General features: G+C 42.3%; 1 protein-coding gene across 8 annotated transcripts in view; it reads right to left on the reverse strand.

The window, feature by feature from the left end:
• The window catches only part of LOC147034175 (A-type potassium channel modulatory protein KCNIP2-like), a 385,242-nt gene that overhangs the window by 126,205 nt on the left and 233,457 nt on the right, over positions 1-25,580 (reverse strand). For 2 of the 8 annotated variants that reach the window (XM_085878034.1, XM_085878080.1), the window contains exon 2: positions 15,822-15,895. The exons of 4 other annotated variants lie outside the window; for them this stretch is intronic. In XM_085878034.1, coding sequence (XP_085734160.1) covers positions 15,822-15,895 — 74 coding nt within the window. The remainder of the gene's footprint in view (positions 1-15,821; positions 15,896-25,580) is intronic. 2 more of the 8 variants (XM_085878051.1, XM_085878087.1) reach the window with 1 other exon arrangement.

Genomic DNA, 25,580 nt, shown 5'->3' on the forward strand with positions numbered 1-25,580 from the left:
GAGTTGAGTACATGCAAGTAAACGTCTCATTCCATGCCTGGATATTCAAAAATGGAAACCTTCAGGAGATGACCAATCAATAAAGGCGATTAATAATGTATTGCTTTTGTGCAGTAGATTATAAAGGAGTGGACTCCTGTAATGTCATTGCTCTTATCAGATTCGTTCTCACAATGCCTCAAGCTCTTAAGCTTTGTTGTGACGCCATGAAGAAGCATCATAAAAAGCATGTGCAGAATTACTTGAAAGGACCGTTCAAGGAATCCTATCTTTGACACATTCTGGAATCCTGACAGCAGACAAATTTTGCTCAAACTCTTTCAGGCTGAATTTCCAAAGATCGCAGACTCTTTCAGGAAAGGAAGAGGAGAGCCTGCAATGAGGAGAGAGTGTGGCCTTTGCGTTCTCGTTGTCTACAAAGCCTGAATCCTCTGCCTCATCACCAACTATCCTCTGGAGGCATCTGAAGCTGAAGTAACTCTGGAGAAAGTGCTGCTTCTGGTCAATGAAACACCAGTGCAGAAAAGCTAGTGTAAAACCGAGCAAGATGGTGCATGTTTCAATTAATGGGTCTCATGCAGACAATAAATTACATCAGGGACTGGGACAGGATAATCTCTGTGATGAATAGTAGAAGCAAAATACATGTCTCCAAGGTGTGAACACGTTGAAGCCTCCCCGTGCCAATAATCCAACATTAGGTATTTGTTTTCTCCTTGCCCATAAGGATTTACTGAGAAGCAAAAACCAAGCGATGGGAAGTTCCAAGTTGGCGAGGTGAAGAAAGATTAAGAGAAAGCTGGAGACATATTATGGAACAGAGATTCCTGAATCTGGACCATCCGAGAAACCTGCCCCCATTGGAAAATGTCACTCATGACCACGAGAGGTCGGCCTTTCATGCTTCCCTGCCACGCAACTGTTACATAAATACTTTCAAAAGGACGAAACTATAACTATTGTGTAAAAGTTTTCATTGTAGTCTTCGGGTATGAATGAATGAACGATCTGGGCGACGAGTTCAACGAGACAAATACCTATAAACCCGATAAACGGAAGTTGCAGATTTGGACGATCACCATTCATAGTTGTAAGAACTGACAATTTTTTTCCAAGACATCCATGTGCCTGGTAAAGAAGAATCATCAGCTAAAGAAGGAACATGGATGACATCCTGAAGTCCCATTGATGAGCAAGGGGATTGTAATAAACACCAGGAACAGAAATTTAAAATGAGGAAATTATATTTGAGGTGGAACAAGTCAGCCATAAATGCCGGGGAATGTGTCCCAATGCAAACTGCTTGGTAACCTGAGAATTATTTGTGACATTCAAGGAGGATTTGGCCAATCCTTACATCGACCGTTTCAGTAGCTTTGCAAACCTTCATTACCCTTTGTGCTCACTTTCTGGGAGTAGTGGTACACACTCAGGCAGTTTGCATTTGCATGCACCATCAAAATCCAAAACTCCAACTCGCAACAAGCTACTCATGGATAAGTCAGTGTACCAAATGCACAATTAAGTATACATGCTGCACTTCTTCCCAGATTGTCTTGGCATAGATGGAGAAGATCATGGAGACAGCATCAGAGGAGACCAGATAAAACAATGCAGAGGTTGAATGATGCACTCCAATGTAAGAATATCAAAAGAGACCATCGACGGCTTTCTGGACTCTCTGAGTTAATCAATTTCCCAGCTTACGTGGCACCGCTTCATCAGCTAATGCCAAGTAGAGCATCCCAACAGTCGGAAGAATATTTTACCAGAAGTGGAAGGGTACCTGGTGGGACATTTTTCAGAGAGCTATTCTTTCATCCTACAATATGTGGTGTAAGGATTTCATCAAGGGACCTCAGTGTACAGTGCACCCTTTCATTTTCTTTATTGGAAAACTTCTTCTTCAAAGGGTGGAGGAGCTCCTTGTGAGCCAACGGCCATCCATATCTAGTGCCCCACTGTGTCTGCGAACGTCCTCCTGCAGTTGGGTTACTTCTGATTAGGAGGTTGGTGGCAGGATTTGCACTCCGGCCACCATAAAACCCTTGATTCCACAAAACATTCTCGAAGCATAACAAAATCTGAAAACCTACTCCGTGGGAGTACCTCCTGTGCAGCTTCCCTTAGCAGGGCAGCTCACCAGATGACGGGATTGGGGCAAACATTCGGGACCCCAAATCTTTGATTATAGGATGGAAACCACAGGGTAACATTCCCGGGTCAGATTGTGGGAGAGTGTGTCGGGGTGGTGCTGAGGTGTCGTCCACCAGACGGCGGTCTCCTTGCGTTAACCTGAGGCGGTCCCTTCAGGTGGGTGCCTGGAATGTCCTATCCCTAAGAGAGGATGATCACCTGTCTCTGTTATCATCTGAGCTCAAGCGTTTGGACATTGGTATTGCAGCACTCTCTGAGGTTCAGAGACCAGATTGCGGGGAGATCATGGCGGGTGGTTGCACCTACTATTGGTCTGGTCACTCTGATGGTTACCATGGCCAATGAGTTGCTGTAGTTATGTCCAATAAGCTGACTCCAATGATAATTGAGGTAACACTGGTCAACGAGCGTATTATGAGACTAAGAATTTGTCACTCCTTAGGTGTCATTTCCCTGGTCTCTGTTTATGCTCCGACTGAGGCGAGTGATCTCACCATGAAGGACGCATTCGATGCCACGCGCGAGTCTGTGATTGATCAGTGCCCCAGGCGAGATACACTTCTAGTCTTGGTGGATTTCAATGCATCGACTGGAACTGGTGGGGATGGTTATGAGACATGTGTTGGTCCCCATGGGTCAGGACCTATGAACCAGAATAGCACTAAGTTCCTTGACTTTGTAAGAAGTCATGGACTTAGGGTGGCCGGTTCATGGTTTCAGCACCCACAAGCTCATCGCTGGACTTGGTATTCCAACGCTGGTGGTGCGGCAAAGGAGATTCACCATGTCCTCGTTGATGGTCACCAGAGGATGATCCAGAACTGCAGGGTCTACTGGAGTGCTCAGTTCCTCAATAGTGACCACAGGCTTGTTGTAGCAACTCTTAAGTTGCACCTTAAATCCAGGAGAATGGTACCATCCCAGCCTCGGCTGGATGTTGGCAAGCTCAAGGATGAGAGGGTAGCTGAGAAGTTTGCGAACAAGCTGAGTGGAGATTTGGGGGGTCTGGGTGCTTTGGCAGATCCTGAAGAGTTGTGGAGTGCCTTCAAGACCTCCGTCCTTGATGTTGTCAGTGGATGTCTTGGAACTCACCATAGGGCAAAGAAGAATTTTGGCTCTCAAGGGACACTGGATACCATTGACCAGAGTCGCACAGCCAGGCTGAATGGCAGAGCTGAGTTGCTCAGGGAGCTGAGACGTAAAACTGTACATGCGCTGAGGGTGGAAAAAGAGGCCTATGTGTGAGAAATCTGTGAGGGGGTAGAACACCACCTGTGGTCAAGTGATTCTCATCCTGCTTGCAGGGGAATTTGTGCATTGTGTTTGTCTAAGCCCATCCCTCGGTGTACTGCAGTAAGAGCAGAGGGTGGTAGGCTTTTGACAAAGGAGTCCGAAGTGAAGTCACGCTGGGCCGGTTACTTTGAGCGGTTGTACCAGGCTGATCCATTGGCTGTCAAGTTGGATATCAGGGGTGTTACAATCACTGTTGCCCAATCAACTGTGGTCCACCTTCGTTAGTGGAAGCACAGGCTGCGGTGAACAAGTTGAAATGGGGTAAAGCTCCAGGGATCTGTGGCATCCATGCTGAACTTCTCAAGGCTGGTGGACATGTTGCACTCGTGTCGTTGCATGCAGTTCTGTGCTCTGCCTGGAACACAGGCATCATCCCAACTGACTGGAAGAGGGGCCTTGTTGTCCCTCTCTGGAAAGGGAAGGGTGATTGCCAAGACTGCAACAACTACCAAGGCATGACGCTGCTCTCAGTGCCAGGCAAGGTCTTTGTTCGGATAATTCTTGATGGGGTTTGCCACCATCTGCTTGAGCACCAGCGTCCAGAGCAGTCAGGCTTTACACGAAAGAGGTCAACGATTGACTACCCTTGCTCTTCGGGTCTTCACCGAACGCAGACGAGAGTTTCGGCAGAGGCTGCTTGCAGCTTATGTTGATCTCTGCAAAGCGTTTGAGTCAGTGAATCAGGATGCCCTCTGGAGGATTCTTGGTCTTAGTGGGGTGCCACCAAAACTAATCGATCTGATGTCTGAACTCTACTCTGGTACTGAGAGTGCTGTGAGATGTGGTGATACCATCTCTGACTTATTTCCAATTATTATTGGAGTTCATCAGGGGTGTGTACTTGCCCCCACACTTTTCAGCACTTGTACGACTGGATTCTAGGGAGGATGTCAGAGAGATCAAGCTGCGGTGCATCATTTGGGAATGTCAAGATCTCTGACCTTGATTTCGTAGATGATGCAGTCATCTTTGCGGAGACTTTAGATATCCTTTTGGGGGCCCTCGAGGTGCTGAATGAGGAGTCGGAGCCGCTGGGATTACGGGTTTCCTGGGTCAAAACTAAGATCCAGGCTTTCAATGACATCTTGGATGCTGCTGTCCTGTCTGTGCCTGTTTGTGGTGAGGATGTTGCGGTCGTGGAGAGATTCACTTACCTTGGCAGTGATATTCATGTCTCAGCTGGCTGTGCCAGAGGTCAAAAGACGTCTGAGTCGGGCCTGGGGAGTCATGAGTTCACTGGATCATGGGGTTGTGGCACTGCTGGTACCTGTGCAGGAGGACGGAAGTCCGCATCTTCAGGTCCTTGGTGCTTCCAGTCTTGCTCTATGGATGTGAGACTTGGACTCTGACCAGAGATCTGAGACGGAGACTTAATTCCTTTGGTACCAGGTCTCTTCAGAGAATCCTTGGCTATCGCTGGTCAGACTTTTTGTCCAATGAGCGGTTGCTGAGAGAGACTCACATGAGATTTATTACCTGCATAGTCCGTGAGCGTCAGCTGCGGCTGTATAGACATGTGGCTCGTTTTCCTGACGCTGATCCTGCTCACAAGATTCTCTCAGCGAGGGAGTCTCATGAGTGGAGGAGGCCAATAGGCCGACCACATGCCTCGTGGTTGCAGCAGGTTGATCGGCATCTCCAGGAGATGGGGATGCGCCAGGCATCTGCCTGGGGAATGGCCAGATGGAGGCCGTTGGAGTACCAGCAGAAAGTGGATGCAGCGACGTGCTGCTCTGGCGCATGCTCCCATACCTGACCTGACCTGACTTCTGGTCATCTTCAACAAAGCATAATACCACCTAAATTTGTTCTTTTTTTCACCATTTGCTTTCCTCCCTTTGCTCACAGTAGGAAGATATAGTCAGTATTCACTACTTCTCTGACGGCTGTGCAGAGCAAGGTAAAAAGAAGTTCAACTTCCTGAACCTTTGTCTCCTGAAAAATTTTGTGCTGGATGCAGAGTGGTTATTTTAACCACATCCCATGGGAAGCATGTGTGCAAAGGAAGAGGTGGAACTGTCCAGTGGGCAATTTACCACACCAGCTTGCACAAAACAATACCAGAAAGATGTCATGCATAGCACTATACTTGTGAAGTCCATAAAACAAATTTTACCTTAAAAATAATTGGTGGTTAAATTCAGTAACCTGAAATGCAAATCCTCATACAATTTCAAGTCAATTGGATGAAAATTAATGATTTTAGAAATCTCACCTAAGTTCCTGAACTTTGGCCTATGTTGACCTTTTGGCCTAAAAAAATAACAGGTGCTTGAATTCAATGACCTGATATGCAAATACTGTTTAAATTTCAAGTCAACTGGATAAAAATTGAGGATTTTAGAAATTTAACAAAGCTGTTGACCTTGGGCCTTTGTTGACCCTTTCACCTTAAAAACAATAGGCTTCTTGCTTATGACGAACTCTATCATGTCGTCAAGGTTCATGAAGATCGGTTTAAAATTGTGACCTGTAGGCGATTGACATACAAATAAACAGACAAAGACAAAACAAACAGAACAAGAAGACGACGTCGTACAAAGCATGAAACTTGCAAAATTCATGAAACAAATTTGACCTCAAAAATAATTGGTGGTTGAATTCAATGACCAAATATGGAACTCCTCTTCAAATTTCAAGTCAATTGGATGAAAATTGACAATTTTAGAAATTCGCCCTATGTTGACCTTTTGGTCCATGTTGATCTCAAAAATAATTGGTGGTTGAATTCAATGACCAAATATGGAACTCCTCTTCAAATTTCAAGTCAATTGGATGAAAATTGACAATTTTAGAAATTCGCCCTATGTTGACCTTTCGGTCCATGTTGATCTCAAAAATAATTGGTGGTTGAATTCAATGACCAAATATGCAAATCCTCCTCAAATTTCAAGTTAATTGGATGAAAATTGACAATTTTAGAAATTCGCCCTATGTTGACCTTTCGGTCCATGTTGATCTCCAAAATAATTGGTGGTTGAATTCAATGACCAAATATGCAAATCCTCCTCAAATTTCAAGTCAATCGGATGAAAATTGACAATTTTAGAAATTCGCCCTATGTTGACCTTTCGGTCCATGTTGATCTCAAAAATAATTGGCTGGTTGAAGTCAGTGACCTGAAATATAAATCCTCTCCAAATTTCAAGTCAATCGGATGAAATTTGAGGATTTTAGAAAACTCACAAAAGTCGTTGATCTTTGGCCTACGTTGACCTTTTGACCTCAAAAACAATAAGCTTCTTCCTGATGACAAACTCTACCATGTGGTGAAGTTTCGTGAAGATCGGTTGAAAATTGTGACCTGTAGGTTACAGACAGACAGACAGACAGACAGACAGACAGACAGACAGACAGACACAATAACAAAATCGACAAACCAATAAACTTGAAAAATCTTCGATTTTCACAATATAAAATTAGGACCCCATAAAACAAGTACCATTTCTGCTCCCAGTCCATGAACTGTCCATGAGAGGACAGGGATCCAGCACATCTTCCCAAAGAAAGAATGCAACATCTCTCCCAATGATTGGCAGCATCTAACATTGGTTGCAATATGTAATTATATGGATTGTTTGTATTAATAAGGCATAAAAAGGCGTTTGTCCAGACCTCAAAGTAGTCCTGCTTTCACTTAAAGGGTGGCATGACGTGTGTCTCCTGGTTTCTGTGGAATCAATCTTTCAACATTATTGGCATCTCCAACGATAGGGCAGAAGCACAAGGGCTGCTGCTTTCACATCGTAGAGAAGCGATTACATTTTATTTTATTTTACTGCCTCTCCTCCAGTCAAGCTCCCTCTGTTCTCCAAGTCCTGCAACCATCGTCAGCTCTTTCAAGATACACATTCTTCCACAATCTTTTCTACCCCCGTTAATCCACCCCAAACCCACCTCCTTCAAATTCCCTGCAGTGTCCATTTGATTATCCCGTGTACCCCTCCCCATCCCTCTCCCTTCCACAGATCTCCTAATGTCTCTGTTCCCCACTGTTTTGTGCTTCCCTCTCCCACCTGCTTGTCTCGTGCTCCCTTTAATTGTTGTACATCCTGTGTTAGCTCTTATACGAGCCTCGACATTGTATACAAAAAAAACACTTCCTGGGTAAACTCCAAGAAATCTAGGCAATATTGCATACTTCTACTCATTCTTTTTGTCTCTTTTCTCTCAGGTGTAGAACTGATTCCTGGAGGTGATTACAATCAACTTCTTCCCTTCAGGGTTCCAAAGCAGGCAGTGCACCAACCCTACCTGCAATCATTTATACCTCCATTAATTCTACCTAACCAAATCTTCTTACACAAAGATAACTGTGTTTCCACCCCTCCTCTTTTATTGTCAGTTTTCCTCCTTGCTTGCTTTGTTCAACTATTGCGCCACTGTCCCACTTATTTATTTACGAATAAGCACCGATAACAAATATCAGTGCCCACTTATATCATGAAAATGGTACAACAGTGGTTGGGGAAGAATTGGACTGCAGTGTCACCCACCGGACGAGGAACATGCCTTTCACAGCTCCAGCGATACTGTGTACCCACCCTCTTCCCTACAGGTGTCGTTTAGTGGTTGCAGTTGGCTAAATACCAGCTCATTCTCCTTTTGATGATTGCTGTTGGCTAATACGAGCTCATCCGCCTCACATCAGGGGTTCCACTACCCCTCTTGGCTACCTGAGTTGCCATCTGCCCTTTGTCAGATGTTGTCTTTAGTCCTGGCAGAGCGTCACAGTCATACATAGTCTGTATGAGAAAGTTAACATACTGTCAGTACGTTGCCTTGCCTTTTTATCCTCGGTCACATTGCTTTTCAATGAGCCTGGATCTTATATATATCTATATATCAATTCTGGTGGAAAAACAAAAGGTAGAGATATGGCACACATTTATTTCGGTGGCACATACAGTATACCTGGATTAATGAACTACAACGAGAAGCTGTTAGAGACTCGGTCACAATTCCTTAAAAAAAATAACTTGCAATAAATATACTATGTCAAAAAGTTCTAAAAATACTCCTGTGAGTAAGTTATAAAACATCAAAACAAACTAAACAACTATGGACGCTCTAGGCATGCTGGGTTGGTCTTGCTATGCCTCTCAACACCTCATGGAGGTTCCAACATGAAGAACCTGTATGAGAAACTCACTAAAAAACCTACTTCCACTATTTTCAAACTTAATCCCATTTATAGAAATTCATGATTAAGAACACCCTCCAGCCCCCAATCTTATTTTAATGTCATCAAATCAAACGGTTGTCCAGCTCGACTCGCTACCACCACTTGAGAGGATGGATGCAATGATTTTAATGAACCATCACAGTTAAACAAACCACAGCTAAGGGAGAAGTCACAACGTGGACATGTGGTCTTCCCTTAATGGGGATTATACCCCACACAAGGTGGGTTCCTTGCTCAGATGGAGAGAAGCAGTTGTTGCTAGGTGTCCAACCTGCACTGGTCGGCTGCCATTCAAAACCATGTGCCTGAGACCCAATTGCTCTTTCCAGCCTATAGAAGCAGACTCATTAAGCCATAAATATCTCACAAAACAACAACAGTTTCAACTGTGTTATTTTTGCAACAACTGTGTAACAACTGTGTTATTTTTCAACATAATCTCAATTGCGTTTAATGCATTTTCCCAGTGCTTTACGAAGGCCTGGATTCCTCCAGAGAGAAAAAAAACGTTTTTTGGCTGCTTGTGTAAGCAATTGTGCACCGCCTTTTGGACCTCTTCGTCGGATCGGAAAGTGGTTCCACCATTGGACCTCTTCGTCGGATCGGAAAGTGGTTCCACCATTGGACCTCTTCGTCGGATCGGAAAGTGGTTCCACCATTGGACCTCTTCGTCGGATCGGAAAGTGGTTCCACCATGCGCCTCTTTAGGTAGCCCAAAGATCGACAGGTGATATCCTTTCTTTCATGGTGAATGTCTGGGCCTCTTCTTTGCGAAACTTTGGGGAATCCTTTGTTGGAGGCCTTGATATCTCGAAAGCCTTCAACAGAGTTTGTCATCAGGATTTGATATCTAAGCTTCCCCCTTTTGGCTTTCCTCCTTCATTCTGCTCTCTCATATCGAGCTTTCTCTCTGACCGCTCTATCTCCGTAATTGTTGATGGTTCAACATCTCCCCCTTCCCCATCAACAGCGGTGTACCTCAGGGTTCCTTCATGTCTCCAACACTCTTCCTTCTTTTTATCAATGACCTTCTTTCTTCCACAAATGTCCAAATGCACTCGTATGCTGATGACTCGACATTACATTCCTCCATGTCTTTCCCATTTGCCCCCATCTTCCCTCACTCGATCTACATCGCGTTTCATCACAGCCACCTCTTTAAATTCGGATTTGGACAACATCTCCCAGTGGGGCAAATGTAATCAAGTTAAGTTTAATACTTCAAAAACTCAATTTATTCTCATCTCTATCTCTCTCTCTCTCTCTCTCTCTCTCTCTCTCTCTCTCTCTCTCTCTCTCTCTCTCTCTCTCTCTCTCTCTCTCTCTCTCTCTCTCTCTCTCTCTCTCTCTCTCTCTCTCTCTCTCTCTCTCTCTCTCTCTCTCTCTCTCTCTCTCTCTCTCTCTCTCTCTCTCTCTCTCTCTCTCTCTCTCTATCTCTATCTCTCTATCTCTCTATCTCTATCTCTCTATCTCTCTATCTCTCTATCTCTATCTCTCTCTCTCTATCTCTATCTCTCTCTCTATCTCTATCTCTCTCTCTCTCTCTCTCTCTCAAACTCCTCTCAACTCTCCAATCTCCTTTGAAAGCAGTTTCTCTTTTCTGCAGATATTACTTTGGTTTCTGTTCACAAGAACTTGCTGCTTGTGTACCTCCACCATTAGCGAGACCAAGGAATACTCGACAAGCCACTAAATCTCATGATTATTGTTTGGCCATTGGAAACTCAATGGTGGGCCGTTACGATGTTTGTTTCTTCCCCTCCACTGCCAAACTCTGGAAGTCCTCACCTTCTCACGTCTTCCCAAACACGACCGTCCCCTTTTCAAAAAGTAGATTTTTTACTTCCTCAAAAACTCTTACACCCTTCTCTCTTTCCATACTTTTCTATCATTGCAGTTCTTATATTTAAGGCCTGGCCTCGATGAGGACTATTTAGTCTACATTTAAATGAGGACTACAAAAAAATAAGATGTGGTAATTCGAATGGGCAAGGTCTGGTGAGTGGTGCGGATGAGGAAGACACTCAAAATGCATGTCCTCAATTGTTGCAGCTGTAGCACGGGCAGGATGAAGCCGAGCATTGTCATGTTGCAGAAAAACATCAGGAGTGAGTAGTCCACAATGTTTTGTTCTGATTGGTGGTTTCAGATGAGTATTAAGGTCGCAGTTTGATGCACTGATGACTGTGGTCCCTTTGGGCATGTAATGCTCTACAAGTGGGCCTCGGCTATCCCAGAAGAGCGTCAGCATCACTTTTCCAGTGGACGGTTGTGTGCGGGATGTTTTGGGCTTCGGTGAAGTTGAATGGCGCCACTCTTTGCTTGCCCTCTTTGTTTCTGGCTGAAAGTAGTGGACCCGGCTTTCAACCCCAGTCACTACACGCTGTAAGGAAGGGTCGCCTTCTGTTTCATAACATCGTAGAAGTTTTTCACATGCGTCCACTCCCGTTCTTTCAGTTTGGCTGTGAGTTGTCTCGGCACCCACGTTGCTGACACTTTGCGGAACCCCAGCACGTTGTGAATGATATGGTGTCCTGAACCATGTCTAATGTTCAATTCAGAGGCCACTGCATCCAGCGTAATGTGACGGTTTTTCCCTGAGCACGTACTCAACTCTTGCAACCATTTCTGGTGCGTTGGCTGTGTGAGACCGGCCAGAGTGAGCAGCGTATGCCACACCGGACAATCAACTTTTAAACTTCCTGTCCCAGTCGTACACATGCTGAGGCAATAAACATGCGTCACGATGTTGTATCTTCATTCTGCGATGGATTTCACGGGGATTCACACCCTCACTTCCCAAGAAACGAATGACAGAACATTGCTTCTCCCTGGTGCATGCTTCTAAGGGAGCCGCCATCTTGGAACTGCTCTTCTGATGTCATACACTCAATGTTGCCAGATCTAAAACAGGCAAAACATGACTCTTACCTATAGATATAACATATGTCGTCTACAATGACACCACACACATTACATTCTCTTATTTATATCACCATTTTAAGGTTACTTATTGTTTGGCCCTTGTATTTAAACCCAAATTCATTTGGTTCGTGATCATTCAGTGTTCATGTCTGGTTCATTCCATCCTTGCATATAAATTGTAAACAACTCAGGTATGTTATTCTGCAAGCCTTATTATACTAGATACAAGGTTTGCAGAGTAAAAAAAAAAAAAAGCTCTCAGAAGGCTATTTTGCACTGCCATTACCCGCACATCTTCAAGAGAATTGGTAACAAATGTGCGAATGACAAGTTCTTGTTCAAATTGATATTCATTGCTCCCAGAGAGGGCTTTCAAAGCTGTAATAACAGCAACCAATTCCTGATAAATCGTGACTTCAACTCCACAGGGCACAAATGAGGAGCATAATGCAATGCAGTCCGCATCAAAGCAGCATGTTATCAAGTGCATGCACAAGATCAAGTTCTAGGACAGGAGGACATGGCATAGTGCAACCATGAAGGTCACTTTGGTCTCATTTGGAACTTAATCATTGCAATCACATCCTGCCAGCACTTGATATCCGTTTTTCAGCTTACCAGAAACGTCGTTTTGTGTGTGCATCTTATGTACGAGATTGTACTGAATAACGATCTCATATTTATGGCAAATAAAACAATGCTGTGGATATGACGAGGTATAGTGATGGCTCTGTAAGCTCTAATAGTGATGACCTCGGTGAAGATACAAATTCCATGTGGGAATGGGATAATAAATACATCCGTCGTGGTTCTATTTGAGAGAGATGTACTCGGTATACTCTGTTTTCAATAAAAGATAATCACCTTTATCATCTCATCTTCAAGAATTAAAAAAAATTAAAAAAAAATACACTCAGAAGCAATTAACTTCCTTCAGTTTGAATTATATATTAATTTATGCAACAGAAACAATATTCGGTTTCGGTTAAACGCAATTCTACTTTATTAAATAAAAGTGAGAATTGCTTTGTGATAGATGTCTCCTCCCAACATGATATTTTCTCAGTCCACAAAGGGTATAACTCGGTGAAAAATTGACAAAATGCCCTGAAATTCGAACTTGTTTTGTAACATCATAGTAAAGTCATGTCCCAAGTTTCAGTTGGATATATTAAAGGGTATGGGAAAATATTCTATAAACCAGAGGTGGGACAGATGGATGGAAGGACAGATGGAGAGCAAACCCATAGTTCCCCTCTTGTGAAACTGAAACCGGTAGCAGACAAATAAGGCAAATGTGTGTATGTATGTATGTATGTATGTATGTATGTATGTCTGAAAATCATAGTAAAAATAGGGCTGTGCTGATCTCCACCAAATTTTGCATTTGTGTTGGTAGTCTCCAGTGTCGGGTCATGGGCACAACACCCTCTCCCCTGGTCCCCATGATTGGGGGGGGGGGGGTGTTGAGGATGACTTATGATCTTTGCCTGTACATGTGCCACAGTGCAAGTGGTTTTCTTAATCCTGCTGCAGACAGTGGGGGAGGGGGGGATTAATTACCCATAGCACAAAACATATTTGTCCCCCACTATCTCCCCACCCCTCTTCCCTCAAGGTTGCTCCCATAAGGGATTGGGTGTTTTTAGTGCATCAAATACTCTACAATATCAGAGGAAGAAAGAGGAAGAGGGAGAAAGCGAGAGCGCCTTTTCGTCAAAGATAAGTTCCATACAAACCAGTGACCTATTTGGAGATTTTGGTGATGAACCCCAATCTTCCTTCAAAATTTTCAAGATGCGCCAAAAGAAAAAAAAATCACTTCAACAACCAAAGCCAGAGCAAAATCAATGAAAGTGATAACTTAGAACTTTAATATTACACAAATAAATGTCTATTGCTGTCTCAAAGAAAACCATTTCAACAAGCTCAAATGAGCTAAGATCCTCATCCTCTTAATGATGATATCATAAAAACGAATATGACGTCATTGTGATGTATCAGGTTTGCGATAAATTATCTGTGCTAATGCCCGGCTTCATTCCCGCAAACAAAATTCAAAATTCAAACTTCAAACAAACAAAATTCAAACGAAATTTAAAAAAAATTCAAAATTCAAACAAACCTAGTTTCGGAGATAATGGTATTGGCGATTTCCATTAGTGGCGATATTATGACGTCAACTTTTTTTCTAGGAAGAATTTCCAAAATCGGAGATGGTTCCTGCCTGCGCGTGGGCTTTCTGCATATACATGGCAAGTTTCACGAAGATCCGATGAAAACTCTGGGTTGTGAAACAGAAAGTCAGAAAATAGGAATGACATCATAAAAATTGATATGACGTCATAGTGATGAATTGTGATATGACATATATGTGCGGTAATTCATCTCTGCTAATGCCCTGTTCGATTCCCGCAAACAGAATTCAAAAAAACTTGCCTAGTTTCGGAGATAATTTTTTAGGTGATTTCCATTAGCGGAGATATTTTGACGTCATAACTTTTTTTCTAGGAGGAATTTTCAAAATCGGAGATGGTTACTCTCTGCGCAGGGTAGTTTTACATATATACACCAAGTTTCAGGAAGTTTCGATGAAAACTGTAGGCTCTCAAACAAAAAAGTCCACAAGAACAACAACGTGAGTAAGACTTAGAGATCCTCCACGAAGATCTAAAAAAATCATTTGTAAATCTATACTATAAAAGGAGCCGTGTCTGTCTGTCTGTTTGTCATGTAATAACTTGAGAACGGATTAACAATTTCAATAACCCGAACTACGGTGGATTCAGGAAACTCCTGATAAGGTTTGTGATGAAAAAAGATTTTCAAATAATAATTTTTTTTAATGGGTACTTGTGCACATGTTGAAACTGCTAACGCCAACTTGCAATACTGGTTATCCTCGCACTCCCAAGAATCCTTTTTCTTCTTGCCCCATTGATTAGCAATCACAGCAAAGATTGGTATTCCCGTCAGCGAAGCGACGGGTCTTGTATTCTAGTATGTATATCATCAGGCATGCTTACCATACCATCAGAGATATTAAAGCAAACATACCGTAGTATAACCAGGACTTTCAGCACAAACATTCAGAAACAGAGCTGGTGATAATCATTGTCCCAAATTAAAGTACAGTTGCTATTTTTGAAAAAAAAACATTAACAAAACATAAGAATGTACATTTTGTAATCCCTTTAGTACATATATGGCATCGGCGGCCACTCTTTTACCATCTGTCCTTCCTCTCCTCGATCAATCCTCTTACCCACCCCCCACCAAGCTCCTCTACTAACTGTCTTGCAATTCCAGTAACACCCACTTCATTAAACCCTATTAATCCAGGGTTATTGCACACCACCTGCTTTTTGTTCCTTTTCCATCCTGCTTGCGTAACTGTCTTTGTGAAGGTGTTCAATCCCACTCTTCCCTCCAAGTCCTCAAATACATGGTACACCACCATCTCATGTTGCCCCCCCCCCCCAATAGCCATCGTGTGCAGTCTGTGGCTGCTGGTTGCATCATTTACTGGGGGCACGGCTGTGCCGCTGATGCAGTGCGCTCCATTACCAGTACTGGTACTCATTTAGCTGACCTCAGAAGGATGAGAGGCTGTCAACCCCACCTGGTGTTCGTTAATCCAACGGCCAACAGTGGCTCAAACTCAAGACCCTGAGATCTTAAGCCAGCCACCGTAAGTCGGGTGAAATGGCTTGAGATGTGCATGGAGCATTTATACAAGGCTATTTTATTGTACTGCGAAGATTATATTGCTCAAGCATCCTGCTTGCATCAAATTTTGCAGAATCAAAAGTTCTGAAAGGTTTATTTGGCCGATGATGGAATTGCACGCAAAAGCCATTTGACCCGTCATTACTGTGCCGCCGCTTCTATATCACAGCACTCACACAGAATCCACATAACATTGTTTCGGCAACTAACCTCAAACTAGATATTTGGTAAAGTACTGGTGCACAGTAGTCAATTCTTTTAAAAGATGCCATGGATATTGACACAACCTTCTGCAGGTGTACCAGCTCGATACAAGATACTGGGGGCTCGCAGACGTGCATGTGCCTGAAGGGGAACGAAAACGGGGGCTTCTGGACGAGTTTAAATCTAATCAACTAACCCAGATGAGACCGTTCAATAGTGAGCATGCCCCTAACTGGAACTATCTTGTCACCTATAAGTTAAATAATACTGAAATTATGCGAATGTTTTACATTGCATCAATTCGGCTGGTTTATTGCCCCTTACTCACCGAACACGACACACATCAACTCATCAATACCTGCCACACATGGCGGAAGCACACAACCTTGGGCAAGCCACCATCTGTACACCAACAGGAGGAAAAAAGAAAATTTGAATTCAGCATTAGAGTATAACAGAAGAGTTTGAGCATGCAACACCTGTGATCGCAACAGTGTCAGAAAAATCAACTGTACATTTCACGAGTGAGAATAAATCATGAGGCCTGTGTGTGACATCCAAAGTACTGTACATCCACCACGAGGGTAATCTATCCCTGTGGTGTGCTGACACCTAGTGGAGAGGATGAAAAAGAAAGTACCGAGGTAACCACCAGAGGACAAGGAAATGTTGAGTCAGGCTGTTTCTCTGATATAGTTGAGTCTCTGGGCTAAGATGTCACAATGAGAACGATGCAACTTTCTGGAAGGCAAATATGAGGCCTTTACATGGTTCGTAACAAAGTTTAATTTATCATCAAGCTCCACTGCTTCACCGTTCAAATCGCCAACAAGCAGATGCAGCCACTGAAACGTTTTCCAAAGAAGCAAAGCTACAAGGAACAGAAGAAGTTTGTTGGAGGAAAATATCAATGATGAGGATTTCTCGACGAGATGCATGAACATTGCAGGGTAAGCGCAAGGTAACAAAGACAAGCTGGACGTACTTTGGACTGATGCACCTGTATTTTAAAAAAAAAGTTACGTCCAAAGCAATACCTGCTCTATATTTCAGTAATTTTTCATCTTCAAAACTTTTTCTATAAAAATAGTTAAACTTTTATGAAATAATTACACGAAACTATTATCCATCTCAAATTTCTCAGATTCTTAAAATAAGAAAAATAACAATAATAAATAAATAATTAGAGGGAGGTCCATGCACTCTTCACAGAGCTCCAGCACATGTCACAAATTGTGAAATGTTTCAAGGAGAGAATCAACTACGATGAACAATAACCAAAGGGTCTCCACTCAGATGCAGGTGACTCGACGGAAGGTTTAGGAGTTTGTGACTTTTTCAGGATGCTGGCGATTACATACTCGCCTACTCTTCACAAAGTACACCAAGGGATCTTTAATATCCCCCAACAACTAGTGCTGGCAAACGGGTCCTTCGGCTCAACGTTCCCCCGAAGGACAGTGCACGCATTGATACGTCACCCCGCAAGCAACAACAAAAAAGAATCGTCCCAAATGGGACAGATGCTCGTCTCACAATGGAGGGTGGTTGTAGTTTGGGTGCATGAGGTGATAAAGTTGATTTTCAGTTTGATTTGATGGAAAATTATGGGCCCGTAGGGGCTGAAAGGCCTGTTAACATGATTGTATTCATGCAGTGAAAACTAAGAAGGATGAGTAGGTGAAGTGTAGGTCCTGAATTGATGAAAAATGCTCCATTAGTTTTTGTCCAGTTAAAGGACCCTTAAACCCTTTTAGACCTTAAAAGTTTGAAGGGTCTAAAATGTCAAAGAGGTCTAAATAGTGTAAGGGTCTAAAGGGGTTAAAGTGTTGAAAGGGTCTGAAAAATGACTAAACTTATCAACCAGGATCTAAAGGGTCTATGGGCATAATGGGTCTAATGGGTATAAAGGTCGAAAGGATGTAAAGGTCTGAAGGGTCTGCCGGGGTTTAAAGGGTCATAAGAGGTCTAAAGGATACATTCCGACAGTAGTTAGGGTCTAAATGATGTATATGGTCGAAAGTGTCGAAAAGGGTCTTAGAAGGTATAAATAGTCTTCAGGTCCAAGGGGTTTACAGGTGCAAGTGGTCTATGGGGGTTTTAAGGGTTATAGGGGGTCTAAAGGTCTGTGGTGTCCAAGGGCTGTAAAGGTTGAAAGGGTATGTTCCAAAAGTATTTCGGGTCTAGCGGGTCTCTCACGTTGAAAAAGGGGCTAAAGGATGTAAAAAGGGACTTAAAAGGTCTAAATTTGGTCAAGGGGTCTAAGCTCCATTACAAGGTGATTACATTACAAGATGTTGCGAAAGGAAGAAGCTGTTTTTAGAAATTTAACACTAAGTTATCTTCCCATTTTTAATTACTGCCTTGTTGCTGCAATCTAATTCTATAGGTTTGTATTGTTGTGCCACACATTTGCTTTCCAAAAGAGGAATTACTATACGTACTGTATTACTTTGGGTGTATTATATAAGGACATTTGGGTGAAGTGGCCTTATTTAATTTAACATCTTGGGTGGTGAGAATACGAAGGTGCTCCATTTGGCAGAATTCCTGTGTTTCAGAGACCGATCCATTATTTGTTATCTTCATAGAGATGATGCTTGGTGTTGGGTTAGTGGTTATGGAGGTGGGCTTGGGATCCTATGATCCTGAGTTCCCACTCGGCTGTTAATTTCATACCAGGTGGGGTTGACTCTGCCTGTCATCCTTCCAAGGTCGACAAAATGAGTGCCAGCATGCTGGTATCCTGTGTCGGAGTGGCGACCCATCCAGGATTGTGTCCAATAGCCAAGGAGACTGCTTAGGCAGCACCAACGCTCTGCACAGAGTGTGGCTCCAATGGATGGATGGATAGAGATGGCATTAAAACTGATCAAAGTTGAATAAAGAATACATGTTGACAAAAGGTCTTTTCTTAGTCCAAAATAATGCAAAATCTTTAATTTCTCCTCAAAAACTGCAGGCAGGTCAACCAGCATACATTTCCCTCCAGGCTCTACATAAGAAATTGGCTTCTTTTTCAAGTATTGCAAGATACAAGAACTTCGAAAAGCACAAAAAAAAATGCAATATTTGTACATCATCCGCATATCTTCCTATCACGTGCAAGGTCAAGAACTCAAATAGAGTGAGGAAAATCTGATGTCCTGCGAAGTCTCATGGGTCTATGGCAATTATCAGTCAGCAAGGGTCTCAATCAATTGGGAATCAACCATGGTCCTGCCGAAAGGCAAAATTCTTACAAAAGGTAACATGGGATTTTCGATGTCCACGCTGTAAAAGCAGGACAGCAGCAGTGGCATTTATGACCGTTGTAAGGGAATGCTCCAGGATGCAGCACCCGTTTCTAGCATTGCACCACAGACCTGTTCAATCATATTTGGTTTCGATACAAATCACTGCAGGAACATGCAGATAAGAGACAATGCAACCGTGCCACAGGGATACCATAATCGGGGACGAAATAGGCCTAAGATATTCTCTTAAAAGAGGGTAGGGCAGCACAGACCTGTGGCAGAATGGTCGTATGGCAGCTTAGCTGCCGGGGTAGCTATCATTTCTTGAGGCGCGACTGAGTCACTAATGCAGTGCCCCTCTACTAGTACACACACTGGAACTGGTACTCATTTCGCCGACCTCGGAAGGATGACAGGCTGAGACAGGTACTCATAATTCAGCGGCCGACGGGGCTTGAACTCAGGACCCTAGGATCCCAAGCCACCACCCTAACCACTGAGCCAACACCAGGCTGTGTGGCAGGTCACTCAGCCCAGCCACGATGTACAGTGCCTCGAGTAAGTCAACAACCACTTTCGAAATTTTCACCTCTTGTTGTCTTGTAGCCTGGAATTAAATTGCATGAAATCAGACTTTCTCCACATTTATTTACACATCATAACCCACAACTTCCAAGTGAAAAACAAATTCCACAAATTAAAAATACAAAACCAGAATATCTTGGTTGGATAAGTGTTCATGCCCCCCCCCCCACCCAGTTAATACTTGGTGGAAGCATCTTTGACAGCAATTACAGCTGTGACTCTGTTGGGATCAGTCTCTACCAACTTTTCATACCTTGATTGGGCAATATTTGCTCATTATTTTGGACAAAACTGTTCAAGCTCAGTCATGTTGGGTGGGGAGGGTTGTTGGACAACAATCTTCAAGTCATGCCACAGATTTTCAATTGGATTTAGGTCGGGGTTCTGACTGGGCTACTCAACGACATTTCTCTTTTTGTTTCTTAGCCTCCCCAGTGCAGCGTTGGCTGTGCGCTAAGGGTCATTATCATGATGAAAGGTGACCTTCCGTCCAAATTTCAGCTTTCTTGCAGAGGGAAGCAGGTTTTCCTGTAGGATTTGTCTGTATTTTGCTCCATTCATTTTCCTTCTATCCTAACAAGTTCCCCAGTCCCTGCTGATGAGAACAATCCCCATAACATGATGCTGCCACCACACTTAACAGTATGGATGGTGTTCGCCGGGTGATGTGCTGTGTTGGGTTTCCACCAAACGTAACGTTTTGCATTTGGGACAAAAAGTTCCATCTTGGTTTCGTCAGATTAAAAAAACGTTTTGCCACATGGCTTCAGAATCTCAGGAGTGGTTTTTGCATACATCAAACGGGACTCAAGGTGGGCGTTTTTGAGTCACGGTTTCCTCCTTGCTACCCTACCGTAGAGACCAGACTCGTGGAGTGCTTGGGATATTGTTGGCACACGCACACAGTGACCAGTCTTAGCTATAAGGGCATGTAGCTCTTTCAGAGTTGGTCTCTTGGTGGCCTCTCTGATCAGTCTCCTCCTTGCTTGGCCATCCAGTTTGGAGGGACAGCCTGGTCTAGGCAGGTCTTGGTGGTACCATAAGCCTTTCACTTCTGAATGATTGTCTGGACTGTGCTCCAAAGGATATTCAAGGCCTTTGAAATCTTTTTTACCCATCCCCTGATCTGTGCCTTTCCATAGCTTTATCATGGAGGTCTTTTGAAAGCTCCTTCGTGCTCATGGTTGAGTCTTTGCTGTGAAATGCACTACCCAGCAAAGGAAACCTACAGGAACAGCTGATTTTATTCTGAAATGATCAGAATCATGACATTTTAACACAGGTGGAGGCCAATTAACTTGATGTGTGATTTTGAAGGTGAATGCCTACTCCTGAGCTAATTTGCAATTGATATTAACTCAGGGGGGTGGACACTTATCGATCCAAGATATTCTAGTTATGTATTTTTAATTAATTTTCTGAAATTTGTGGAATTTGTTTTTCACTTGGAAGGTGTGGGTTACGATGTGTAAGTAAAGGTGGGAAAAAGTCTGATTTAATGCAATTTAATTCCAGGCTATAAGGCAACAAAAGGTGAAAATTTTGAATGGGGGTGTCGACTTTCTATCGGCACTGTAATTAGTATGCTTGGTTCTCAGACTTTACCAAATCTATATTTTGAAAAAAAAAAAACACTGTGGAAGGATTTCGCAAAAAACAAACAAACAAAAAAAAAACAATCAAAAGATATATTTCGTAAGAAGAAAAAAAATCACAAGATGGATCAATTATTCAATCAATAACCAGAAAAAACCCCAATCAATCCATTGGAAACATACAGGGGCGATAAAAGTTTAATATTGTAATACAATGGCAAAATCTATAAGAGAGACAAACAGTTGTAATATAGTAGGAAAGATTAAATGGCAGCAATTAAATGGTGAAGAATGTAACCCACACACATTCTCTCTTAAACAACCTTCCCCGAGGGGCAGGTTCCGTACTGTCGGATCAGTCTCATGGCAAGGATCAAATTGGGTGTCTCGGTGATGCCTTCACTGGCACGTCTTGCATGATACAAGCCAGTAATGAATGCTAGAATTTAGGGTTTCGGTGACAATCGTGAAATTCTTGCAAAAGACATTGTGATGCATTAACCTAGACTGGCAGCTACCAACGCTGGCAGATGGGTGCCGGTGTTCAAATGTCATTCATCGGACGGCATACCAGGGTTACAGTTTAGTCAGGTTCCAAATATGAACCCAGACAAAACAGCTAATTCGGTGAGTTTGTTATTAGTGAGCTATCCACACATTAAAATGTATGCATATAAATGTATGGTTCATATGAGGTTATCATAAATTGTACTGCCTCTTACTCGATAATAAGAATAAGGGCTGCACGTTCATTATAAGGCTAATGCAAAGAAGCCTTCATCCACAGAAATGTGACTATTGAGCTCTCCCTAGCGTTAAGAATTGCTCACCACAGCTCTATGGATTATCGGTTTGCTCACTGCTTCAGGATAGCAAGATTCCAGCAAGGCTATTAGCAGTTGCACCAATTTAAGATTCCTTATTTGTGAATCATTACAGCCATCACCGAAGGTGGATGAAGGTTATGTTTTCACCCCTGTCTGTCTGTTTGTGTCTGAGCAGGATATCTCAAAAGGTTATGGACAGATTCGGATGGAATTTCGTGGACAAGTTGGGTGTGGTATGAGGAAAAATTGATTAAATTTCCGTGAAGACTCGGATCAGGATCCGGCCTATCAGTGGGATACAAAACATTGTTCAGCCAAGTACCGAGTGATGTTCTAGTTACCTCCCGCCACCGATAGGTAGACGGAGGTAATATATTTTCACCCCTGTCTGTCTATTCCTTTGTTTGTCTGTGAGCAGGATATCTAAAAGAAGTTAAAGATGGATTCAGACAAAACTTGGTGGACAGGTTGGGTGGTTAACAATGATGATTCAATTCGATTTTGTTGAAGATCCGAATCCAGTTACGAGAATTTTAAAAAGTGATTCTTCACCATTGATGGATAGGGCTAAAAACGATGTATAGCACGATATTTCAAAAAGTTGTGGACGAGTTATGACAAAACGTGGTTGGCAGATTGGGTAGACACCCAATTGGTAGCTACCCAAGATTGGGTAGCCAAGGAAGAGTTTATTCGATTTTGGTGACTATCCGGATTCAATAATTTTTTTCTTTTTAAGTGATTTTTCACCATTGAGAGATGGGACCAAAAACAATATATAGCACAATATTTCAAAAAGTTGTGGACGAGTTATGACAAAACTTGGTGGATGAGTTGGTGAGGTGACAAGAACAAGCCAATTCGACTTTGGTAAAGGTTCGGATTCAGATCCGACTCGTCAGTTGGATACAAAATGTAAACTGTTCATCATGGCGGAGGTACGTGCTTTACCAAGTGCCATTCTAGTTAATATTTGTTAATATCTAATAATGTATTTGTTAATATCTATTTGTCTAATATATAATATTATCTCATATTAATATCGAATAACATTAATATCTAATATTAATATCTAATAATGTATTTGTTAATATCGAGTTAATAATATATTAATGTTAATTTAAAAGGTTTTGACCCAAACCCAAAACAAAATTAACCAGAGTTGGTGTCAAAACCACCCAATGCTCGCCTGCTTATACATTTATCGTTTTTAAAAGACTCGTCTAATAATTAATATTTTTTTATAAAGCATTGCAGTGAAGTCTGATCCAAATAATTTTAAAGCAATATATGTATTTGTATGTTGTAATCAGTAACAAGAGCGCAAGTGAGCACAATATACACCCGAACAAGAAGGTATATACAGAATTGTGCTACTACATGGAAAACAGCATCCTGGTTGCCATGGCAACCACTTTAGATGACTAACGTATGTCGCGACATACCGTCTCCACAGTCTGTACCTATATACCAGATATGAAACGTGAAAGTTGAAAACTTTGGGAGTTTGAGTGCAGACAGGAACGGATGGAAAATAGCATCCCGGTTGCCATGGCAACCACTTTAGATGACGAACGTATGTCACGATACAACAGCTCCACAGTCTGTACCTATGTACCAAATATGAAACGTGAAAGTTGAAAACTTTGGGAGTTAGAGTGCGGACAGGAACAGATGGAGAACAGCATCCTGGTTGCCATGGCAACCACTTTAGATGATGAACGTATGTCGGAAAACACCGTCTCCACAGTCTGTACCTATCTACCAAATATGAAACGTGAAAGTTGAAAACTTTGGGAGTTAGAGTGCGGACAGGAATGAATGGAAAACAGCATCTTGGTTGCCATGGCAACCACTTTAGATGAAGAACGTATGTCGGAAAACACCGTCTCCACAGTCTGTACCTATGTACCAAATATGAAACGTGAAAGTTGAAAACTTTGGGAGTTAGAGTGCGGACAGGAACGGATGGAAACAGCATCCTGGTTGCCATGGCAACCACTTTAGATGACGAATGAATGTTGCGACACACTGTCTCTACAGTCTGTACCTATTTACCAAATATGAAACGTGAAAGTTGAAAACTTTGGGAGTTAGAGTGCGGACAGGAACGGATGGACGGATGGACGGTCAGACAGACAGACAGACGGACGGACGGACGACTGGTATCACATTATACGCCCTGATTATATATATATATATATATATATATATATATATATATATATATATATATATATATATATATATATATATATATATATATATATATATATATATATATATATATATATATGATGGTATCACATTATACGGATGATCCGCTGTGGCGACCCCTAACGGGAGCAGCCGAAAGAAGAACAACACAACATATATATATATATATATATATATATATATATATATATATATATATATATATATATATATATTTATATATATATATATATATATATATTTATATATATATATTATATATATATATATATATTATATATATCGGGCGTATAAAAAAGTGTGGTAGATAAAAACATTAGAAAGGAAAAAATAACTTGTACCAAAAATTTTAATATTTTCGCGCTCACACTCATGCTGACGCTCACGCCGGGCGTATCGCTATAGCTCTCTGTTCTTCGAACAGGCGAGCAAAAAACGGGTATCGTGATAGCTAGCACTCCTGTGTATATTCGTAAAGTGACCGTCGTCATGACTTCCAAAATGACACTTGGCTATCCCATGTCCATTTTGACAAATATTCACGGTACTAACCCCACCGAATGTGTGTGAAGGTACGAATATCTTGTTTCTTGACGGATGATATGCACACGGCACACTGTTGGCACGATGTTAATGCTTCTTATGGAGTCATCATTGAAATGCACTGAATAAGTATGAAATGAAATAATGAAATGCATTCAGCCATTGCTGAAAAAATATAGCGCTGCTTGTGTCAATACTACTATGCCATGCGATCAACTCACTGCGCCCGCGAGCGGCTGCACTACAAGAAAATAGTACTGAACATTAACGGCAATTAATTAATGTTGAACACAACTGACTGTGAACCTTTTATATTGACGAGAAAATATTTTTCTGAAACGTATTCAAGCGGAGATAAGTATCACCCCTCCAAAGGAACAAAACTGAACGAAAGTTCAGATCTGCTCATCGCTTAAGTCCGTTCATTTAATTTTTACTCCCCAAAGAATCGCCCGATACAAGCTGAAACTGGCGGTTGGCCGTGCGTGAGCGAAGGCAAAAGGAGGGTAAACTTGCATGCCAGTTGATACTGATCAAGCACTCATCGGTTCTACTAATGCTACAATAACCTTCTACCACTTGTGATGATCCAGGGAAGTTTGATTTCACTTAAGTACAACTGGTACAAGTCCCCGCACACTTCATCAACTGTTCATTCGTCCATCATCATTTCTGACACGAGGCTATTTTATCCATGAGCCCCAATATTGTGACATGTTTATGCAGTACATCTTTAATGATGCCAAGAGTTCCCAAGAAATGAGGACATGTGGGTACAAAGACCCGGATGGCAAAGCAATGGCTCACCGAACAGGAACCCAAATCACAGACACTGTAGACCAGTGTTTCTCAAGGTGGGGCGTGGCAATATTTTGGTGGGGCATGAGGATTCAAAACTCTTTTCAAGATCAAAGGAACCATGATGTGGCTGTCTGAGGAGAGCGAAAAGAAATACCCAAACTCGACTACTTTGGCAAGGGAAGTATTGATAAATTTTCCATCATCTTATTTAGTCGAATGTGGATTTAGTGTTGTTACCGATTTGCTGCAAGCTAAGAGAATTCGACTGGAAGTCACGAAATGT

This window comes from Eptatretus burgeri, chromosome 1 (assembly GCF_056783735.1).
Source record: "Eptatretus burgeri isolate ZD-2024b chromosome 1, Ebu_testis_v1, whole genome shotgun sequence".
Lineage (NCBI taxonomy): Eukaryota > Metazoa > Chordata > Myxini > Myxiniformes > Myxinidae > Eptatretus > Eptatretus burgeri.